Source organism: Rhinolophus sinicus, chromosome 15 (assembly GCF_057876585.1).
Source record: "Rhinolophus sinicus isolate RSI-liver-muscle chromosome 15, RSI-T2T, whole genome shotgun sequence".
NCBI lineage: Eukaryota > Metazoa > Chordata > Mammalia > Chiroptera > Rhinolophidae > Rhinolophus > Rhinolophus sinicus.
In genome coordinates this window covers 96,882,686-96,906,897 of record NC_142515.1, presented here as the reverse complement: position 1 = coordinate 96,906,897, position 24,212 = coordinate 96,882,686, and the positions used below count along the sequence as shown (strand labels likewise).

General features: G+C 31.8%; 1 protein-coding gene across 4 annotated transcripts in view; it reads left to right on the top strand.

Moving 5' to 3' along the window:
- SPOCK3 (SPARC (osteonectin), cwcv and kazal like domains proteoglycan 3) overlaps positions 1–24,212 on the top strand; it is a 335,285-nt gene that overhangs the window by 291,467 nt on the left and 19,606 nt on the right. For all 4 annotated transcript variants that reach the window (XM_074338292.2, XM_074338291.2, XM_019731467.3 and 1 more), the window contains one exon: positions 13,175–13,294. In XM_074338292.2, the coding sequence (XP_074194393.1) occupies positions 13,175–13,294 (120 nt within the window). The remainder of the gene's footprint in view (positions 1–13,174; positions 13,295–24,212) is intronic.

The window sequence follows — 24,212 nt, the reverse complement described above, 5'->3', positions numbered from 1 at the left end:
CAACATATATTTGAGGAGAAGAGCTAGCTTTTTAACATGCACAATAGTGATTTGAATTGCGTTCTGTGACACTGTGGTAATGTGTCATAAGCTCAATACATGCCTACCGTTATGGTCTGAATGGTGCACCTCAAAATTCATGAATATGAAATCGTAACCCCTGGTACCTCAAAATGTGATTATATTTGGAGATAGGGCCTCTAAAGAACCAATTAAGGTAAAATAAGGTCGTATTGGTGGTCCCCTGGCATGCATGATTGATGTCCTTATAAGAAGAGAAGATAGGGACACCGTCACTACCGAATGAGGGACAACCACGTGAGGGCACAGCTAGAAGGTAGTGTGAATCGCAAGCCAAGGAGAGAGGCCTAAGAAAGAAGCAACCCTGCTGACGCCTTGATCTTGGACCCTATCCTCCAGAACTGTGAGAAAATAAATTTCTATTGTTTAAGCCACCCAGTCTATAGTATTATACTATAGCAACCCTAGAAAACAAATATACTTCATTAGCATTTTCTTGTGATCAGATGGTCCAGTGCCATCCTCAAACTCAACAGGTCACAGTGCAGTATTGCACTCCGCCCTCACCAGTGAGAGCAATCTGAAAGCCCCTCATCCAAGCTGCCAGCGAAATCCTCTGCCTTTCCATTTCATAAAGTACTTCATGGTTTGCGGCTTCCTAATTAATAGGGCGTAGCTATCAGAGTTAGTGAAGGTTTTTTCCTCTGATTAACTCTATAGGTAATCTACATTGAATAAAAGACTAGGAGCAAATGTCTATACACTTAGATGAGTGACATAAATATATCTCATCACTCTTTCCAGAAATATAAATTAAAAACATCAGCACAGAATAATAATAGCCTTTTTGGTTATATTATTAAATGTCATAGTGTCATATTCCATTAGTAGAAAAGATCAGCAGGTAGTTGAAGTCTCAAAAACGTTAATTCAAAGGCTTTCATGTAAAAAGTATTGACACAACCTGATATTTATCCTTACCTTTGCCTAACGACAGAAATAGATTTATGTATGTTTTGTAGGATATTAAATATTTTAACAAAGTCTGTCATCTTTAAGATGTTTGCCTAGAATGCTACTGTGTCACTTGATCCCGTCCCTAGTTGCTCTTGCTTTTCACAGAGACCTTTTTATAACCCAAAATGTCACTGACTGACAGCAGGTAATGAATCATGTATTACTACTGTCCGGACGCCTGATTGGAGACTCACCTATTCAACGCCTGCTCTCTACTGTCAGAACAAAATGCCTCTCAGAGTAAAGCACCTCCATCCCGAGGCTGGTCCCCTAAAAGCAAATGATTTATAAATCAAAAAGTTTTACATACACTTGTGAACATCAATATTTTGAATGGCTATAGAAATTGTAGCCCATGGTTTAATAAAATTGTATGATTTATAACAATGTTGAAGACGCATGGTTTCACTTCCATAATTTATGTTAAAAATTTTAAATATGACTTTAATGCACAGCACACTCAGACTGAAATAATCTTTGGTAAGGAATCATTCTCTAAAATGTGTGTACTCGTATGTGTGCTTCTGTGCTTGTTTGTCAGAGAGGATTTGGAAGGCAAATCAGGTACTTTTTGTACCTGAGTCTGTATTATATGCAGCAAAGACCTGTCTGCTGTAGTTTAATAGGATATACCCACATCCTTCTCTGTCTCTGTGACAAATACTGGAGGAATTTTTAACTGAGATTTTCAAGAAAGACATAGTATAAAATTGCTCAGCTTTTCTCTGGAATGACAGTTACCTGTAGTCAGGCAATTGTGTGTGAGTACGTGAATTGAATTCACGTATATGTTCTGCTCTGGATTTCCAGTTCCTCTTCATTTACCAGGCAAAGCTTCTAAAAGAGTGTCTTTGATCACGCATCGTCCTTTTTTTTTTTTTTTTTTTTTTTTTCAAAATGTCAAAGATAGCCTGGTCTTTTTCTGAGTCCAGGATGTTCTTGTCCCTTCTATCTTTCTCTAACTTTCTCTAACTTTCAGTCTCTGCTTACAAATTGTCTCATATAGCCTTGAACTACTGATTCTTAGAGAAGAAGATACTCTCTAAAAGACCTGGAAAATATCCAGCATTTTTTACTTATTAGCCAGGAAATGTTCTTGTTTTTTCTAGTTTATATTTTCTCTAATGTATGTGTTCTTTGTATTTCATTTATCTCCCTCTAGGCAGTGTTGGAAATATTTTTGCATTCTGTCTTGGGAATAACTTTCTGACTAGGTTCCATGTTAAAAACCTCATTCACAACTGAAAAGAACGTAGAAACTGCCATTTACTTTGAAGCCTCATGAACATACTCCTGGGAAGCATTCAGGGATCTTTTTTCACTGTCTGATGGTGGTTATTCTGTGGACTACACATACTGTATGCATTTTACACTAGATTGTCCTAAATAAATATGTAATTCATGCCATTTTTGTACTGGAGAACTTTTTTTAACCTTTATTAAGTTTGATTAAATCACTACTATACTGAACTTCTCAACAATCAAAATATAAATAAATTATATACAAAACAATGCATATTTTAAATATGTTTAAAATATTTTGTAATGTTAAAAGTTTGTGTTTTACAGAAACAAGTTGTCTTTATGTACCAAGAGCCTTTAAATTTTTATATTCTGTGACCCAGTAACTCCATTTCTATAATTTCTAAAGGAAATAAGGAGAGATATCAATGATTTCTTGAAGAAAGGTTTCCCTTAGTTCTTATACGCACGCAAATTGAAAATACATTCTTTACATGCAGTATTCATTGAGGGAATTTTAACAAGTTATATATTGATATAATGGTATAAGTTTTGCTTCTACCATACACTTTATTGTCGGATATTTTAACAACCTGAGAAAACTATTATTTTATAATGTAATACCAAGGAATAATATTAAAAATTGTTTGACATGTTCTAAGCTATGTAAAAATCTAATAGCAGATACGCAAAGTAAAATATTTTAACTGTGGTTACCCGTTAGTAGTAGTGTTAAATATATTGCTTTATGTTATTCTTGATAATATACATTATAAAATGCATATATTTACAGAATGGTTCTCTTACCTTGGTAATCAGAAAAAAAATGGATTTTTAATACTATTGTAAAAATATCTTTATAAGAAAGAAGTAAATAGCATGTAATGTGAACTAGAGTTTAAATTCTCTAACTACTAATTGTTCATAAATGATTTTTCAAATTATAGCATGAAACAATCAATATGAACAATTGGAGCCTAGAAAGAGAAGATAGATTCTTAGAAAGCATGGTAAGCTAAAAGTTAGACACACACAAAAAAGTTGAAAGATTATGCAATTTTATATTGTTATTTGCATATTAGAAGCCAACTTTGACAGTGGATTGAAAAAGAGATATCAAATAAAGCTTTTTACATGAAGTTTTATGGTAAAGTCATTCAGAAATGTGGTGATCTGTGCCATTTATTCATCAGATATTTACTAATCACCTCTTTAATGTTTTGGCACAGCGAGATATAAGGAATAGGGATGATTCAAAAACAGATGGTTTTCCATATCTAAATAATTAAGAGTTAAGTGCAATAAGAAGAAAACTCTCCCTACTTCTCTTTAACCTAAACTAAGCACTGCTCTTGGGAGCCTTTTCTCTTGCGTTGTTTTTATGTCTCTGGAATATCGTGGCCTGTGTAATGTGTGTGCAGTAGTTGATTTGGAGTGACAAGTTGCTTGGACTTTACGTAATAGACTTGATCTTGAAAGAAACTATTTTTATCAAGGCAAACGTGAGCCCTTTTACCTTTAGAGTAGTTGTTTTCTGCAGGATTTTCATTGTATCACATTCACGCTTCAATCTAGTGCCATCAAGGAGACTGTCAGAATCTCTATGCTTTAAATTATTAGAAGGGGTAGTGGCAAATATTTTATTTACCAGGACTGAGGTGTGGTGATGTTTCATTTCTTCACTTCATAGAAAACAGAGACTTCTAAAAGTCTCTTTTTTACCAAAAGCTCTGAGGTAAACACACCCAAATACGTTTGAGTACATTATACAGTTACTTTCTAACATTTAGCAAGAATGGATGATGATTTGAGAAATGTTGTTTAAAAACTTCTGAATCAAGCCTATAGATAGTAACCAGTTTGCTAAACCTACTACATGTTGGAGCAGAACGTATAATGTTCTTTCAAAGTTGGTGCACAATTAGTGTGGACACCGTCACCAATTTAAACCTTCCCAAAGCATCCTCTCTGCCTGTAACATATATTTAAGTCTGAGCTTCTTATTACAGATCAATGTTTCAATGAACAACTCATAGATATACATTCTTTCTTTAATAAATGATAATTCTAATAATTACATTTAAGTTTATTACAGTATAAGCATATCAGGAGCATTTCAACAAATTTGGGTAAGATATAAGAGTCTGTAAAAGTGTTTGAGACTTGAGGAAATATTTATCGTCCCTAAAATACAAAATGAAAAGAGAGGTGAATAACTAAAACTAGTAAGTGCTAAATTTAATAGTTATAAAATATGTCAACTTCATTAATTTTAAAAATTTATGTGTATAACAATTAAATTTCAGGAAGTATGTGGTTTAAAGTTTCTGATTTGGCAAGAATACCTACTTTGCCCAATGCTTTCAGATAAATCATTGCCAATTTTAAATTAAAGGAGTTCATTGCTGGCTAAAGAAAATTAGCTTTCAAAACTATAAAAATATCTTCAAAGATGTGATACCTAAAATATTATTTTTAATGTATGCTTCAGGTTGGGGCCTCTGAAACTACAATGTCTTGGACTTCTAGCAGGCACTCTAATGTTCCCCAAATCTCTCCATCAATTCTTACTCCATATGATCCTCTCATCGCAGTGTCAAGAATGTGAATACACAGTATCCTTTTGTAGACCTGCCACTGATATCTTACATTATTTCATAGTAGGGAAAAGATGCAAGTTTAGCATAATAGAAATTGTTCTAAATTGGGAGTACCAGATTTGCCACCAAATAACTCTGATTTGAAATGAGGTAACAAATTCTCTACACTGATAAGTGTTATAAAGGAAGCTAATACCTCAATGCTTGATTTAATGAATATGATCAATAAATGTCAATTGTCCTCCCTCAGCTCTTATCCCCACAATGCACATTTAGTATTGTCCAGAAGTTTCAATGGAGAGAGATAGTGCAAGGTAGGGAGTGACCCTCTACAACAGATTTTCAATAGAGAGGTTAAAAAGTCAAAAGTTATAAAAAAATACAATGACAATCAACAATCAGCCTCCTGCCCCAGGTCTCCTCATCCCTAGCACTAGGTCACAGAGCTGATCATTTTTAAGCCTTACTGATTTTTCACTTCTGGTGATGAGCTCGTTTATAAATATCTATTTATCAACCTCCAAGATTACCTTTCTATTATTTTCCTTCGATAAATGAAAATATATTTCACTTCCCTACCACTGTCCAGTATAATTGTATGGCTGTTCTTAGTTCTTTTTTACTGATTACAATTTAAAATGCAAAAACTGTACCAAAAAAACAAAATTGAAAAAACAGCCATCTGTTTCCAGTTCTGTAGACATCTCTTGCTTCCTCTTTTGGTCAAATGAGAACATTAGCATGGCCATGTTTCACTCTACATGTCTTTATTCCCACTTCCCTATATCTAGTGACTATAGTTGGACCATTCATTGCCAAAATTAATACGTAGCACTTAATTTGTATTCTATAACCATTGCTAAGTCTTCTGTGAATTCTTTATATAAAGTGAGTCAATTTGTAGATCAAGAACGTTTACAACATCATGATGATGTAAATATTGTTTACTGAAGAGTGAGAATTTATGCTATACTTATATCTGTACACATGCATTTCTTGCTGTCTCATTGAAGAGTATTGCTAGCATCATTTTTAAATGCATCTACCATTTCATATCCCACCTGACTATGTTAAGTTTTTACACGTTGTCAATCAGAGACTATTCTATTAAATCACACTGTCCCCACCATTCAGATTTGTCACTCCCTGAGCTGTCCATGCGCTTGCTCCATCTTCAGATGCACTACACAGGTAGTTTTAGTACTGTGCTTCTCAGGTTTTCTTGAGTGGAGTTTCTCTTTAGTAAATTTCATGTCTTTGTGTGTGTGTGTTTGTGTCTGTTGTTTGCTTTTTATTTCCCCTCTCATTTTGTTGCAGCTCATTCTCATTGAGGCAAGGAATGGAAAAGTCTTTCTCACAAACCTAAAAATGACTTTATTCTGCCCTATTTGATTGATAACTGAATAGATATGGGTCACTAGATTAAAATTAATTTTCCTTATTATTTTGAATGCTTGCTTCATATTCTTCTCTAATCCATTATTGATAATAATTATTGAGAGACCAAGCTGACTCTTTGCCTTTGGTAGTGATCCTTTATTTATTTATTTATTTATTTATTTATTTATTTATTTATTTATTTATTTATTAGTTTGATTGTTTGTTTGTTTATTTTTATCTTCTTCCTGAAAGCTCTTATAATCTTTGTATATTTTATATTTGAAAATTTAAAATATGCTTCAGTGTGTGTATATCTTTATGTTTAATTCATTCAACTAAGATCTCAGTGTTTTCTGTTTCTGAAAACTTTTCTCTTTTGCTGTTACAAGAATTATTTTCTGTATTTTAAAATAATTTTGTTCATTTTAAATTCTTCTTTCTCTCTTACTAACTTCTGTAAGTCAGATATTGGACTTCTTAGACTGATCCTCCATGTCCCTATCCTTTCTTTTATGTTCTTCCACTCTAGTCTCCTTCTATTGTTTTTGTATTAGATTCTAGAAATTTCTCTGGCATTATCCACACCGATTCTATTGTATGTTTTGTCTTATCAAATATGTGAGTATGTGTGTTTGTGTGTACACAAATATAACTACACATGTAACTTTTTAAATTTCCAAGACCTGTTCCCTTTTCTTCATTTACTTTACATTAACACCATGCTCTAATTAATAATTTGACACAGTTGAAGAACCTTGGCTTGAAACTTGTCTTTTCTTCAAATTTAATGTAAAATCATATTTGTTAAATTGTTATGATTTATTATTCTGTTATTTATTCCTAATTACCGGTGCAATTAGATAAAAAAGTAACAAGTCCTGTTCTAGTTCACTACTAGCCATAAAATTTAGGGCAGTCATTTAAATTCAGTGTCCTAGTTTTCATAGCTGTAAAAGAAGATAATACTCTTTTGCCTAATCTTCAGCCTTGATATTAAAATCAAATGTGAAACCTCATTAATAGCATTTCATTCCACTTAAATGCAAGATATTATTTCTAGAAAAAATAGCCATGTAATAGAACTGTTGGAAAGTATGAAGAATAGACATTAATTGACTTCATCTAGAAAAGAACAGTAGTAAATCACTGATGACTCTCAGCCACTTGAGAGGGTGAGATCTGACGGGTCATATTGCAGTTGGAACATATCTGTAACAAAGCATTTGGTAGCAAGTGAAATAGAAATGTCATCCCATAAATAATGCTACATTTCAATATTGTATAAGCTAGGTATTTTATTTTGTGTGTGTGACAAGAAAATTTTGACTCATAATTTATAAACAAACAAATGACACCATTTTAACCTCTCTTACAAAAAAGAGAAAAGAAAAACAAGGAAAGGTGACTCTTATTAAGTAGTTTCCATCATGGGCCCTTGTTACTGCTTTGGAATGTATAGCAGCATCTACTGCAGCTTAAAAATTGGGCTTGAACATACACGGTTCTTTTAAAGTCAAGAAGATATATTTATATTGTTTTTGTGTTATTGTCTCCTAAAAATGTGTTTTGCTAAAATCATACATCTCTGCAATGACGATCATTTCATATCACTATAGTAATAACTTACTGAAATGGAAATGTATAAGCTTTGAGTGAAGCAATGCCTGACTTGTTTGTTCTAAGCGGCAGCATATTACTTTGTTGCTGTTAGGGCTGCTGAGGTGGCTTGCTATAAAGATTAAGATCTTGGACTCTGTATTCTATCTTTTTGGATTTAGAATTTGGCTTTGCCACTTGTCAAGTGGCAAGTTCTATAGCTCTTTTTTCTTTTTTTTTTAATTAAATTTATTGTGGTGACAATGGTTCATAAAATTACATAGGTTTCAAGTGTACAGTTCTATACTACATCATTTATATATCACATGTGTGCTCACCAACCATAGTCAGTTCTCCTTCCATCACCGTATATTTGACCCTCTTTACCAGGGTAACTCTGGTAACCACTAAGCTGTTGTCTGTGTCTATGAAATTTTGTTTCTTTATTTGACTTGTTTCTTTGTTGCTTTCAGTTTTATAACCCTCATGTCAGTGAAGTCATATGGTTCTCAACTTTTTCTGTCTGACTTATTTCACTTAGCATAATAATCTCAGGATCTATCCATGTTGCCATAAATGGCAGTATTTCATCTTTTTTTCTCACGGCAGAATAGTATTCCTTTGCGTATATATACCACATCTTCTTTATCCAATCATCTACAGAAGGACACTTGGTTGTTTCCATGTCTTGGCCACCATAAATAATGCTGCAGTGAACATCGGAGTACATATATCTTTATGGGTAAAAGTTTTCAGATTTTTGGGGGGTAGATGCCCAGGAGAGGGATTTCTGGGTCATATGGTAATTCTATTCTTAATTTTTTGAGCAACCTCCATACTGTTTTCCACAGCAGCAATTCTGTAGCTCTTAATGCATCATTTTCCTAACCCTTAGGGAAGGGTTAGGAATATTAGCAATACTAGCATAGATTTTATAAAGTTTTTATAAGGGTTAAAATAATGTTGTCTAAAGAAATTATAAAAATTAGTATGCAGTGTTAGCTGCTATTTTATTATCAGTATTATGGCAGCATTCTTAATTCCTAATGTATTCCATTCAGTACATGAATAACCTTATATCAAAACTGAAGCTAAGATATGTGTGGCACATAATAAAGGCATATAATGTCTCATATTTGGGTAAATTTTTAAATGCTATTTAAATATAAATTACTTAATCTAAAAATATCATATAACTTCACAAGTATTTTATTAGATATACATAACAAGCACTGTATCACTAAAATTTACTAACTCAAGACAAAAGTTGTGCCAATTTGTTCAACAAACTTTTTATAATTTTTTGAGCAGATATTTTATTGCATAATACTTTGCTTTGTGCTGGGTATGTTTTAGGGGGAAAAACATAAGAAGGATATAGGAAACAGAGAACCAAAATTTATTTTTAAATATTAATTTGTTTAAAATAGGAAATATATTAACATGCTTTAATTTTTAAAAGTATAACTGTACACATATTGAAGTATCCCTCCAACCCTTATTCTCCCTACCCAATTTCCATTGCAGAGGTGACAATCTTTCAATCTCTCCAATGTGTATTTCCAGAGATATTTTAAGCATATATAAACCAACACATTTTTCCTCCCTTTTTATACATCTGGATGTATACTAAACACTTTTCTGCTCGTTGTTTTTTTTTTTTTTAAGCAAAAAGCTATATTGTGGGTCTAGCTCCATATCAGTACACAATGAGCTTCTTAACTGTGACTCATAGAGCTTCATGGATGCCTGTACCTGATTAATCTTGCCAGGCCATTGCTGATGGACTGTTATTGTTAACACACTTGCTGTTTTATAAAAGTGCTAAATAAATAGTATTGCACAATTTAAATGAGTTTGTATATGGGTAGTATATACCTGTATGATAATTTTGAAGAAACAAAATTTCTTCATCAAGGGTTAGATGCAGTGTAATGTTTTTTTAAAGACATTTTAAATTTAAATGTATTTTTGAATATTAATACAGGTATATGGCACAAAATCCAAAAGAAAAAAAACGACATAATTGTTAAAATAAAACTCCTTCACACCACTTTGCTTCATTCATCCAGTTCCCCTAACTGGAGATAATTAGTGTTATCAGAATATATATATATTCTTCAAGAGATACAAAATGCATATATAAATGTGTAGAAGAATTCCTCTTTTTCAAGTGAGATTTTGTTTTCTTCTGCACAGCAATTTACTGATCAGAAGACTCTTTTGCCTAGATATTGAGTATACAGAGATACCAGGTGAAAGTGTAAATATTCATATAGAGCATACTATTTTTTTGCCTTATCACTCAATCTCAGCCATTGTGGATCTTATCAGTAAAAGTTTTGTTTTCTTTGACTTTCACTATAGTTCATTGTTTTACAGTGAATTCTGTACATTGCCCTGTCCTTGACCAAGTATTTTTTTAACCTACTGTTATCTGCTTCTCCACTTGACACACAAGATGGTATTCTAAGATTCCTCTTTACCATCTTCTTAGAAATTTCTTTTCCTTCTCTCTTAAACCTTTATTTTCTGTGCCTCAGCCATGCTCTTTCTTGGTTCTCTCTGGTGAATCACATCCTCCAGTGGCTTCCTGAAGAGGTTAGTTTTTTGGATCTTGTATATTTAAAAATCTTTTTAGCTTGCTTTCCCACATGATTTTTTTCTGGATATAAGATTCTCAGTTTAAAATACAAAGCAATTTTTAATTACTTTCTTCCTATCAATGTTGCTATTAAAAAGTCTGATAGCCTTTTGGTGGAATCTTGGGTTATCTGTATACAGCATCATGTCGTCTACAAAAAGTGACAATTTAACTTCTTCATTCCCAATGCAGATGCCTTTTTATTTCTTACTCCTGCTTATTGCTCTGGCAGTAATAAGTATTGCTTCCAATACTAGGTTGAAAAGCAGTGGTGGGAGGGGACAGCGCTATCTTGTTGCTGAATGTAGAGTGCAGGGCTTTAGTTTTTCACTGTTAATTATGATATTAGCTGAGGGTTTGTCATATAGGGCCTTTATTATGTTCAGATATTTTCCTTCTATACCTATTTTATTAAGTGTTTTAATCATAAATGGATGCTGTATCTTGTCAAACGCTTTTTCTGCAACAATTGATATAATCATATAATTTTTGTCCTTTATTTTGTTTCTGTGGTGTACCACATTGATCTATGTGATCAATGTGGTACCATCCTTACGCCCCTGAAATGAACCCTACTTGGTCGTTCATGTATAATCTTTTTAATGCATTGTTATATTTGATTTGCTGATACTATGTTTAGGATTTTTGCTTCTATATTCATCAGAGATATTGGTCTGTAATTTTCTTTTTTAGTGTTGTCCTTGCCAGGTTTTGATATCAAGGTAATGTTGGCCTCATAAAATGAGTTAGGAAGTATTGTCTCTTCTTCAGTTTTTTGGAAGAGTTTGAGTAGGACAGGTATTAGATACTCTTTGAATGTTTGATTTCACTGATATGTGGGATATAAAACTGAAAACAACAAAGGAACAGGACAAGCAAATAAAGAATAAAAACTCATAGACTCAGACAATAGTTTAGTGGTTACCAGAGGGTAAGCGGGGAGTGGGTGGTAGGTGAGGTTAAGTGAGATCAAATATATGGTGATGGAAGGAGAACAGACTGAGTGGTGAACACACAATGTGTTTTATAGATAATGTAATATAGAATTGTACACCTGAAATCTATGTAACTTTACTAACAATTGCCACCCCAATAAACTTTAATTAAAAAAACACACAACAACAAACTGCAGGCATGTAATTAAATAAACACTGAAAACTTTAAAAAAAAAAAAGAAAAAGAAATATGAAGACATTCTGATTCATTATTTTTTGTATGGGACAATTTTTATTACTCCCCCACATGGCAGCTCGCAGGTTTTTTCTTTTTTGTTGCCTTTTTTTTTTTTTTTTTTTTGCCTCCAGTGTTCTGAAATGTCAAAATAATTTACTAGTATGAGTCGATCACCTTAGTAGTTACTGGGAGGGTCCTATTAATCTGGAAGGTTATCCTTTTAATACTAGGAAATGGTATTATATTATACTATGTTATGTTATGTTATGTTATGTTATGTTATGTTATGTTATGTTATGTTATGTTATGTTATGTTATGTTATGTTATACATGTTAGGTTAGATATAACACCTATTGTTAAAATGTGTATAGTATATATCAACTATAATGTAATGATAATATCATTGTGTAAAGTACTATTTTTAAGAAAATGTATTAGCAGAGTACTATTAAAGAGCACTTGTCAGTCCAGGAAATTGCACATTTGCTCCTTGCAGAGGAGTTAAGCCTACGGTAACAATATCCTCTAAATAATGTACGTAAGTATTTCTTAGTTTTTCAAACTAATATGATGACAAATTACTGAATTTGAAATACCATATTCTACCATTAGTCTCATACATACATACACACATATGGGTGGTGAGAATGCAATGAAATATATAAATAATGTATTATAGAATTGTTCACTTAAAACATAATTTTACTAACCAATGTCACCCCAATATATTTAATTAGAAATTATGTGTAATGTATACTCTGCAACTCTTTATTATATGGGCTATTTTAAAGCTATAATTATTGATAAATAACAATACAATACAGAGGAATTATTTTAAGTTTCATATGTGAAAGTTTTCTAACACCTTATTTTTATAAAAGTACGTGATGCCATTTTTTTTTAAATATTGTACTATTTCTCCTAATGTCAAATGAGATAGCTCCTCCTTTTCTGTGCTTAAAAAGTAAATGTAAGATGGAGCCAAATATAAACAGCATATATTTAAAGTTGATAATTTATATATGTGTGTGTGTGTGTGTGTAGAGAGAGAATATGCTGATGCAGATTTATCAATTGTAACATTATAATAAGTATGGCTAATAAAAATATGTAAGTATTCATTTTGGATATTCAACCCATTGTTTTCCCAGATGATCCACCACCTTACTGTGACACAGTGTTCAGCACTTAAGTATTTGACTCAATTTATTTAATGTTAACGATGAGAACCTCAATCCCTGTTATATTCTAGTGAGGAGTGGAAGTAGAATTCTATAATAATATTCCTTTATTAAATAAAGTGTTATATCACATCTTGTTGTGTTTGAAACACATATTTATTTTTTTTGTTTTTGAAAAGCTGAAACACAATTAGTAATTGTATCACATTTGTTTCTTTTAGTCCTTGTCATCTTTCAGTTATTGGAGTAATTTGAGAAGTAGCATTGACCTTATGCTAAGTTATTATTCAAGATTGGTGTCATTTTTCTTTGTTTTTAGCATGTAGTGACCTGGAGTTCAGAGAGGTGGCAAACAGACTGCGGGATTGGTTCAAGGCCCTTCATGAAAGTGGAAGTCAAAACAAGAAGACAAAAACATTACTGAGGCCTGAGAGAAGCAGTAAGATTTCTAAATTTGATTGGTGTCATTGTATTTGATGTGGGATTTTATTTCCGATGAATCACTTAGATCAAACCACATATTTCAACATTTATCCTTCACTTAGATGCTGAACGAAGATCAGAACATAGTCATTATGCCCAAGCATACCCATAATATTTTCCAAGGAAATAAAGCATTTGTAATAACCCCCATTGGTAGATAAAGGAATATCCCTCAGAGACAGCATTTAGTTTCCAGTTGAATTGAAAGAGTAATAATATTTTTTTCAGTGTTTTGATAGAAATGGTAAAAAATAGAACACAAGAAATAAAGGTAAGAATTTTGGAGTACTTAGATTTCTAGAGAACACAATTAGTACCCCCTCTGTCACCCAGATTAGCCTTTTCATGATTGCTTTGCAGACATTTCTAATTTGACCCAATTGTGACATTAGACTAAAAGGATATTTTTAATGATACATAGCAAATCACATTCATAAAAGAAAGAAGACATAATAGGAGCCATATGAATCTTGTATGAGTCTTTTATCATTTGTATAAGCCCCCTAAATTTTTTTTTAATTCTTCTGAAATAGGAAATTGAAATTAAAATGGGGTCATTGTTATGACTAATTTTATGAACTTTTCATTTTATATGTTTCCATTCACGTGAAAACATTTATTACATATTTAATGCATGTAAAAGAAAGACTGAAACATGAGCTTAATTTTAGGGAGTTTTCAAACATAAAAGCATTTGCCCTAAAATAGAAGAGAAGGTAGGGCAGGAATCATGAGCAGCATCTTATCACTGACAAACTCCCAAGTGCCCTTCTTTGCTCATTATGACATGACCCATACACTCTCACTTGCAATCCTTACATACCAGTTTCGAACAAAATCATTCATAAAATGGTGCAGTCGTCCATAATCTGTATTTCCTAATGTGCCTTATTTGTTTTCTTCTTATCAAAGAATTTGCTACAGTTTCAACCTTTTGTGTTTATGAATCTTACTTATATTCTTTAAAAATATAATAATTCTTAATTAAGCTCTCACCGATAGACATGATCATTATCTTCGTATGTGTGATAACTATGTACATATCTTTTGTCTTGTGAAATTCAGAAAGTATAGTATTTTCCCTCCCTTGAAGGAATGTTTCCCGGGTTTGTCTTTGGAACGTATTGATTAAACTTTTGGCAGGTGTTAAATTTCTTGATGGCTTTGAGAGTGAGTAAGATGTCTTATCTTACGTAGCAGAAACAATAAAGTCTATTTGCTCTTTTATTCATTAAACAAACATATCTAGGGTGGAATAAAAGTTGTGTTCCAGACTTCGACATATTGATTTTGTTTTAAATTCATGTCTATACCTGTCCTGTCGTACTTGAATATTTTTATTGCTTGTTCTCAAATTTCTCCTTTGAACTTGAGTTCAGACTAATAATCCTTCTCATATTTGGAGATGGATAAAAGGAGAGCTTATACAACACTCAGCACAATGCCTGGTTAATTGTACACATTCATAATTATTATTTCTGTTGCTATCAAGAAACTAGACAGTCTTGATATAGTGAGTTAATTACAACAAGTTCCTGGGGAATTGAATGTTTTTGGAGAGTAAATAAGAAAGTAGGTACAGAATTATTTATACTGCTTGAAGGGGTCAGAGGCAACGAGGGGTACATTTCCAAAATAAAGTTATCTATCCAAACAGATATGACAAATCCCTAGAAGAGAAATGTCTGACTCCCTCAGCTCCTCAGATCTGTACACTCTCTAAGTGAGCCAGCCCTCTCCTCGCTCTGTTATATTGAATTTGTGAAGTAACCCTCCAAAGTATCCTCCCCACCTCCTTTCTATTCTTATTTTTTCTTCACACCTTTTGTCACTATCTATCATAGTGATAATCTATGTGTTTAATTCATTTATGTTTTGCTCTCGCTCTCTTTCTCACTGTCTCCCCATTAGACTACTATGAAATAACTGAAGACAGAGATTTTTATTTACCACTGTATCATCAGAACATAGAATAATTTGATATATAGTATTCACTAAATAAAAATGAGTACAATGAATAAATAGAAGAAGCAAAGAAGCAATCAAAATGCTACATTGTGTGCATATATCATAATTTAATCTAAATCAATTATCCCCGTAGGAATGATTACTTATTATGTTCTCCATGGCAGTCAATTCTGCAGTCAATTGGTATGCTTATATATCTATGAGAAAGAAAGTATTGGAAGTAATGGGTCAAAATGGGCATGCATTTCAAATGATAAATGATAACAAAGGTTGTAAGACTGCTTTGCAAAAAGCTTAGGGCATTTCTAAGTTCTAATAGGAAAGCATGAGAGCTAAAGTTAGCCTTCATCCCTGCCAGCAAAAAAATATTCCCATTATTTTTAACTTTTCCAATCTTGTGAGCATGCTATTATTATATGTCATTATAAATCCAACTTGTTTCAATTTATTAGTGGTGAATTTGAACATAAAATATCAGTGGAAGGAACTTATGCACAGCAACATGAAAAAAAAGTGACTTAGCTCAGGCTACTGTAATAAAATACATAGACTAGGTGTCTTAAACACTAGACATGTATTTCTCAAATTCTGTAGGCTGTGATGTCCTAGATCAAGGTGCTGTCAGATTAGGATGTTAGTGAGGACCTTCTTCCTGTCTTGTAGACAGCCATCTTTTCACATGGCAGACACAGAAAAAGATCTCTCTATTGTCTCTTCTTATAACCTGATTACCTCCAAAAGGCCCCATCTCCTAATGCCACCACTTTGGATAGAGGTGGTGGAGGTGGACAGGGCTTCATCCTATGAACTGTCGGGGACATGAGTCCATAGCACCAAAGGAAACAAATAAAGCACCGTATGTTATGTCAAATTATATGGTTAATTCTGAGAAAAGTATATTGATGAATTCCATGGTATTTAATCAGCACCTTCTAGTATTGTTATTAATTTTTGCTATATGTGTTGCTGACCTATTTTTTAGAATATGGGTTTATTTCTGTTGTATGCATTAATAAATTATGCTCATTGCTTTATCTTATACCACTATATGTTACTTAGTGCTTTTTAGCACAGATTTCACCTTACCTGGTAGGGAGAGTACCATTACTACATTCATTTTTGTTACATTCGCCTGATATACTTGCTGACATTTTATTGTCAATCTTTCTTGATTACTTAGACTTAGGTGACTTTCCTATAAATAAACATTCATAGTTGGGTTTTGAGTTTTCATTATGACAATGAGCAGACTGTGCTTTTTTCAATTAAGATATAATGAAGTCAACATAAAGCACAGGGAAATACTCTGATAAGACACAGAATGTTTGTTATTTAAACAGATTACACAGAAGATAAAGAAAAACATTACCCAGAAGAAAACAATCTGTTATTAAAAGTAGACCAATACTCCAAGAAAATGTTGTCATTTTAACAGAGACAAAATCAAATTTTAGTTTTGCGTCAGTATGATATTTGGTACTAATTTTAGAACATATCTTATCTGAAAAAACCCTTTAAATATTAGCCAACATTGACTATGATATAATATTAATTTTGGGGGGAAACCTTTTAATATATTTTTTGGATTTATATAGGTTTTGTCATATTTTTGGAACAATTAGTCATTTTATTTTAAAATAAAATTATATTTTCTAACAAAAGCATATTTTACATGCCTTGTAATCCAGGTTGCCTGCCTAATGTAATTATATCTCCTAGTAGAGTCCTATATAGAGAGAGAAATTATAATTTTTAAATTTAGTAGTTTTTATTTTATATTGAAAATTATAAGATAGATAATTTTAAACTATTATGCATTTCATTTTGTAGATTATCGTAATTCATGCATTTTATACATTTTTATACTTATAGCCATATAGTTTTTTAAAACTTTTTAATATGGCAAAAATAAACATGTTTATTAATAAAACCAAATATATACAACTTAAACTACAAACTATAAAATTAGTTTGAACTATGAAAATTAGAGGAACCGAGATACACAAATGTAAAATCATGTTTTACTGTTTTATCTTTTTTAGAAAATATCTAGATATTTAATGAATACACATTCATTAATGTAGCATAAATTTAAGATTTTAAATTACCTAAAGATTTAGAAACTATCTTTAAATTTCGAGTCAGCTTATTATAAAACATAATTACTGTTGAAATAAAGTTTATCTTAATGATTTAATTCATTAAAAACTAATGTATACTTTTTATAATCTCAAATATCATAAATGCAATGTGAACTTCTTCAGTCAGTATATTTTTATAAATTTAGGGAAAACACACTTAAATAGAATTAAAATGTATACCTGTATTATACTTAATGTTGAAAACTGAATGTATAGCTATTTTATTAAATAAATAGTAAAGTAGTCTATTTTGCCTATTTTTATTTAAATTATATGAATTGATTTTTTAAAACAGTTGGGTTATTCTTGATAAAAAACGTTTGAAAGCATTATTTTTTTGTAAATTTTAGAAATATATAATTTATATCAACACTTATTCCTAAGCCAATCAAAGTAGAGCTTTCTTAAGAGATTTTTAATCTAGCTTGTCAATACCAGCTGGAGATAGAAAAAAATAAATATATGTTTTATATATCCAGTCACACTTGCATGCACACACATGCACACACACTCAAGTAGAGAGTTTATAGCTTTAATTTAAAAATTTTAGCCTTGAGTCTTATGCAAGCATAGAAATCTAAAACACACTGGTTTACATGGAGAACTGTCTCTCATCCTTACCTTACCTTTACGTTTTTACCAAGATTGTATTTATGGAGGATGGGATAAGTTGTCCCAGACTGTAGTTTCCTATGAGTCAGGCTCTTTTCAGGTTCTATCATTTCCTGTTCTCCATGCTGGGGAATCTCCATTTTTATCTCCATCATCCATTTAGCGCATGGGAAATGAAAGGTCTCTACCAATTTGTACTTTTGTCTTTAGACGTTCATTTGACTAGAGTGATAGTAGATGGGAGTTGATCATGGAAGTAAGAGGGGAGCTTCTGCATTTTGATTGTTCAGAATACATTCCTTATGCTTAATCGACCAACTTCAAATTTAATATAAAGTGACAGGTCTGAGGAACAATTCAGAGAAAAATTTCGTATTTATATTTAAATATTGAAATAGTAATAATGGTGGCAAATATGTAACGGAAGGCCAAAACACGTATATTTTTTCTGGTTGTACCAAGAAGAATGCTTCAAATGCCAATATCTCTTGTTTAATATGTACGATATTGCCTTTGAGGTAGACATTTATCCTTTGATGGATCTGTATCTGTATCATAGAAACTAGTGTAATTTACATAAAAATGGTCGATTCTTACTTTATTCTCAAAAAATAGCAGGGTTTACTTTCTAGTCATTGGAATATCTGTTAATAGAACATAGAGTTTCTTACATAATAATTCAAAGCTTAAATGTTTTTGTTCTAACCTTATATAGGAAAACAGAGTGAAAAGTTAATGAATGAGTTCAAGAGGTGAATGTGGGCTGGCACTGAGCTTGTTGGCATTCAGGAGGGGGACAAAGAGGGGACGCCAGCCCATGTCTTCTTTATCAATACTTTCTATCTTTAAATAATCTGACAAATTCAGCTCTCTTCTCCATTTCATGCAACACAGTAGATATATGCTGTTTCCCAAGCAAATATATGTAGCAAAAAAGGCACATATATAATCCAGGACAGCTTTTTCTAATTATTGGCTAAAAGGAGAGCCAGTGCCTTGTTAAGCACTCCAGGACGTAAATGTGTAGGCTGAAACATGTGAAATTACCAATTTTGGAAATACAAAACAACAGTAGTTTTTAAAGCGTCAACTTCATAAAAAATCATCTGAAAATTCACTACTCTTCATATGTCAGTTAATTGGTATACTTTAATAGTCCAAATTATTATCTTGAGTAATGCATAACTTTTATCTGTTTAATTTTTCTGTAGTTTATGAGTAAAAATACAAATTAAGGCATGACATCTTTGTTTTCCTTTATCCTAGTCTGATAGTGCAGCCTCATTATATAATAACTAATAGCTACTAACAGTCCTTAAACTGCATGCATTTATGTTCTCTAACTTCATGTTTTTCCTACTCATAAGTCAGATTGCTAAAACTATTAGAACAAAGACTTTTGTGGTTTAATCATTGCCTGCTGACCTCTCTCTATAGGTTCTAGAAGGTATTACTGAATCTTTTGATTAATATAATTCCTCATGGTAGAGAAACTTGCTTCATATTTGCTTTGTGTATGGGGGAGTGGGGTAGGGGGGTGAATCGAGGGGGTCCTAGAACACTCCCCACCCAGGTATCTGTATTCTCTCACTTCGTTCAGCTTCCTCCTCAGATTCCAGCCTCAGGTGCTTTCCCTTCCACCGCATATAAATGACCCCACCACAGAACGTTTACCTCTTTATACCGCTTTTCTTTTCTTTATAGCATATGTCAGTATCTGGTATAAAAAAGTTTACTAGTTTAATTTGTCTCATTTCCAAATAAAATGTAAGCTCTGTCAGGCCAAGGTTTTTCTACTGTGGAATCCCCAACTACTAGAAATGGCCATGGCACATAACAGAGACTCAGTAACAGTTTGTTTAATAAATAAGTTAATAAATCTAGTTATAAGTTTTTATCTAAAGATCGATAAACTGGCTTATAGCTGCTTTCCCATGGTTGCTGAATGGCATGAAGGTTTCAGGAGGGCAAATCTCTGACAGTAGCAGAATTGGAATACAAGTGTCAAGACTTGAAACTTAAATGGGAAGTTACTCGACTTCTTTTTATAAGACAATAGACCCTAAATGTGGACTGTGGCCTAACATAAAAAGGGTAAGTTGCTAGCCTCATATACTGGATATCAAATTAACACTGCTATATATTTACATTAGTTAAATATCTTATTACATTGTCAAAAATACCAAAATGGTATGGTGAAAATAGCTTTTTTTTCATAGTACTTATTTTAGTGCACAATAGGATACTAATCTGAGTTTTTTATTGACCAAATTGTATTAAAGCCATTCATAAAGAATTGTATAGCCACCACCAGAGAAGAATTGATTCTTTATCTGAATGTTGGATATTGTAAACATTTCATAATTAAATGGTTTCAGTTGACAAGAAAGATCAATAATGTTATAGCTTTTTTAAGAAATTAAGCAAGTGGGTAAAGTTTGCCATGTTTTTTAAACAACTTAAATTTTCTTTATATTAAAAAATCAGGCTTCTCGGATTTGTTTTGGTTGAATATATTTTAGAGCTATCACTGGCAAAGGAATGACCATTGAAAAGCAACTAAGATGGCAAAAACTTTAAATGTGTTTCATGATAAGAAGGTGAACAAAATAGAGCTATTTAGCCTCTGATTCTCTTTTCATTATACCATGAAAATACTTGTTCTAGGCTTTTTCAATAAGTATATGTTGTACCATTATAATCTGTATACCTTGATTTATTTTATTTTGTTACTTAAATCTCCAAAATTTACAGAACAGAAATACTATACCCAGGTTGCTTTTTTAAATATGGCTGTGATTGCGAGAGAGAGAGAGAGAGAGAGAGAGAGAGAGAGAGAGAGAGAGAGAGAGAGAGAGAGAGAGATTGCATCCTTTGAAAGAAACAGCGCATTATTTTTTTTTTTTTTTTGGTCCATTTGGAAAACATCAGGCTATCACAATCATATGCAAAATCCTGAGATTAGCTGTCTGACTCAGATTAAGAAGTCTTTTTTTTTCTTTCCTACACACCAAATGTTCTCAGTCAGAGAAAATGATAGTTGCTTACACCCTCAGGGTAAATGAATACATTCTAATTTCTTCACAAGATATTGCTCACTTAATGTCATGCTGTCCTCACATTGAGAGGGAGATTGAATTTCGAATCAGAAGGCTTAAAAACAATGCCCTATCTTAATGCAATTAGGAGCCTTCTAGTTATAGCAGGGAACTTCATCTTTCGAAAACAAAGATTTGAAAAGTTAGAAGATAAATGTTCTTATTTCAAGTAAAATAATGAAAGCTATAAATCAATGCTTATTTTCTAATTATCGAGACATCTCTTGTTAGGTAAACACAATAACTCGAATACAATTGAATTATACACTTTAGTATTATTAAGGTAATATCTTAATATTTGGATATTATAATTTTCTAGAAACTATATTTCATATTTAGATAATTAATATAATCATATATAAATTAAAACTGTAATTATAGATAAAGATGTAAGTAAAGAATATATTATAATAAAATTGTTTTGTTACATTATTGTGTCCTGGGAAATTATCCGATGGATTTGCTAGGCACCAGACTTTTGGGGGAGCCTCTAGTCTTTAGGAACTATATTATTCCAAATAGAGAATTACTATTAACATTGGCAATTTTGGAATCAATAACAAGTAGGTTGATTCTCACAGGGTACATGAAATATTGTCAATTTTATTACATTCTGTTTTCAAGAAAATGAATAACTCAATTTCAAATTATAATCACGTAGGATGTTCAGAGCACACTTAACAGTAATGTGAACTAAAAATCTGTACAGAAAAATAAAACAGGACAAAATTTACATTATATTCATATATTTATATGCATTCAGTCATTTATAGTGTTAGCATTATTTCTACTGACTTCCACACCAGTGCCAGTTGAGTAATACACAACCTGGAATGTTTGTATTATAGCTATTTTAAAAGCATCAAGAAGTGAGAGCTAAAATAAAGGAGAAAATATAAATAAAAGGATATAAAATAGCTCAAAAACATTATATAACATAAAGCAAAAAATTGTTAGCAGCCTGATAGATGGTTTTCCAATCTAATTTCATTTTCATACATATAGTCACATAAACATTTATTTTCACTTTTAGGCATTTATTGTATTGCAAATATTTCCACACTATATCTTTTCTATTTTGATTTCAGAATTCTTTGTTTGTGTTCCTTAAGAAAAATATCTGTCACTAAAATATTGACCTGGATATTCTTCTAATGTACATGTTTTTTTTCATTTAAATCTTTAAACCATCCACAATTTATCAGTGTGAGATAAATTTCATTTCTACTATAATTCTATTATGTTCTAATATTGTACTATTTATGTTTTCAATTTTCCAAATTTGTTAACGTCTGTTTTATGGCTCAGAATGTGTTATATACAGTATGCACTTGATATGAACTTGTATTCTGTTATTATTTGTTGAGTGTTCTATCACCATAAATCATTTCAAGTTTATTGATAATTTTGTTCCAATGTTCTATACCCTCACTGCTTTTTGTCTACTTGTTCTATTAATTATTTATAGAGTAGTGTTGAAGTCTCCAGATATAATTGGGAATTTTTCTTTTCCTCTGTTTAGTTCTATTTCTTTTCTCTCATATATTTTGAAGCTTCATGTTATAGACATACAATTTCAGGGTTGTTATGTCTTCCCTTTGAACTATTTATCATTATGTAATGTCCCTTTCTATCTTGGTAACATTCCTTATTCTGAAATTAAATATATAATTAGTATAGTCAATCTGGCTTTCCAGTAGTGTTTGCATGGTTTATTTTATCCCACTTGTTCATTTCAACCTACTACGCGATTTTATTTAAAATGGTTTTCTATAGGATAACATATAGTTCAGTCTTGCTTTTTTATCCAACCTGACATTTTTTTTTTTTGTATTTTAATTGATATGCTTAGGTCATTTACATTTAATTAATTATCGATGTAATCTAAGTATAATCTACCTCCTTCCTAGTTATTTTCTATTTTTTCCATGACTACCTTGCTCATTTTTTCACTCTTATAATGCCTTATTTTGGACAAATGAAGTACTTTTATGATTTTACTTTATCTCCACTCCCTGTTTTAATTTTTACCTCCTTTTAAAAATTTTAATGTTCTAGGTTTTACAAACTACAAACTTAATTTGTTGCAATCTACCTTCAAAATACATTTTGCCATTTCATATTTATTAGAAGGAAATACAACTGTCAATTTATCCCACCTACAGACACACAATACATTGCTAATACATTTAGATTAGGCATTCAGTTATCTTTTGAAACAAGTTTAAATAAAAATATAAATTTCATATGCATCTTTATTTATGCTACTTCCAGAATTCCTCAGGGGTTTATTTGTTTGTTTTCTCTGGTAGCAATCCAAGGTTCTGTCTAGTATCATATTTACTCTTTATGAAGAATGCATGTTTTAACTTTCCTCATAGTTCACATCTGCTTTAAATAAATCATCTGTCATTTTTGTTTGTTTAAAATGTATTGCTTTTTCCTTTTACAAAGATATTTTCTCTGGGTAAAGAATTTTGGATCAAGAGCTTTATTTATTTAGTTTTCTTCAGCATGTTACAGATGTTCCTCCATTGCATTCTAGGTTGTACTCTTTCAGCTGAGAAGTTAGCAGCTATTCTCTCCATCTCTCCATCTCTCTCTTTTCCCCCAGCTATTTGGAACATGTATTTGCTTCTAGCTGCTGAAATGTTTTTCTCCTTATAATTGGTTTTGAGCATCTTGACTATGATGTGCCTGGGTCTTTCCTCCCTCCCTCCCTTCCTTCCTCCTTCACTTCCTTTCCCTTCCCTCCTTCTCCCTCCCCTCCCTTCCTCTCCTCTCCTCTCCTCGATTGGCATTCCTGTGTAGTGTTCTCTAAGATTTCTATCACTGTGGTTTGCAATATTTCATTAATTTTGAAGAATTCTCCATTAACTCTTGAAATATTTCTTACTTAGGGGACAGCTGTTTTAGTTTAGCTTTGTTTTGGGGTTTTGTTTTTTGTTTGCTGTTGGTTTATTTTTGTTTTGTTTTGTTTTCTATCTCTCTCTCTTTTTTTTCTTTTCCTTTCCTCTGGATGCAGTGTATCGTCACTGATGTCCACAGAGTGACA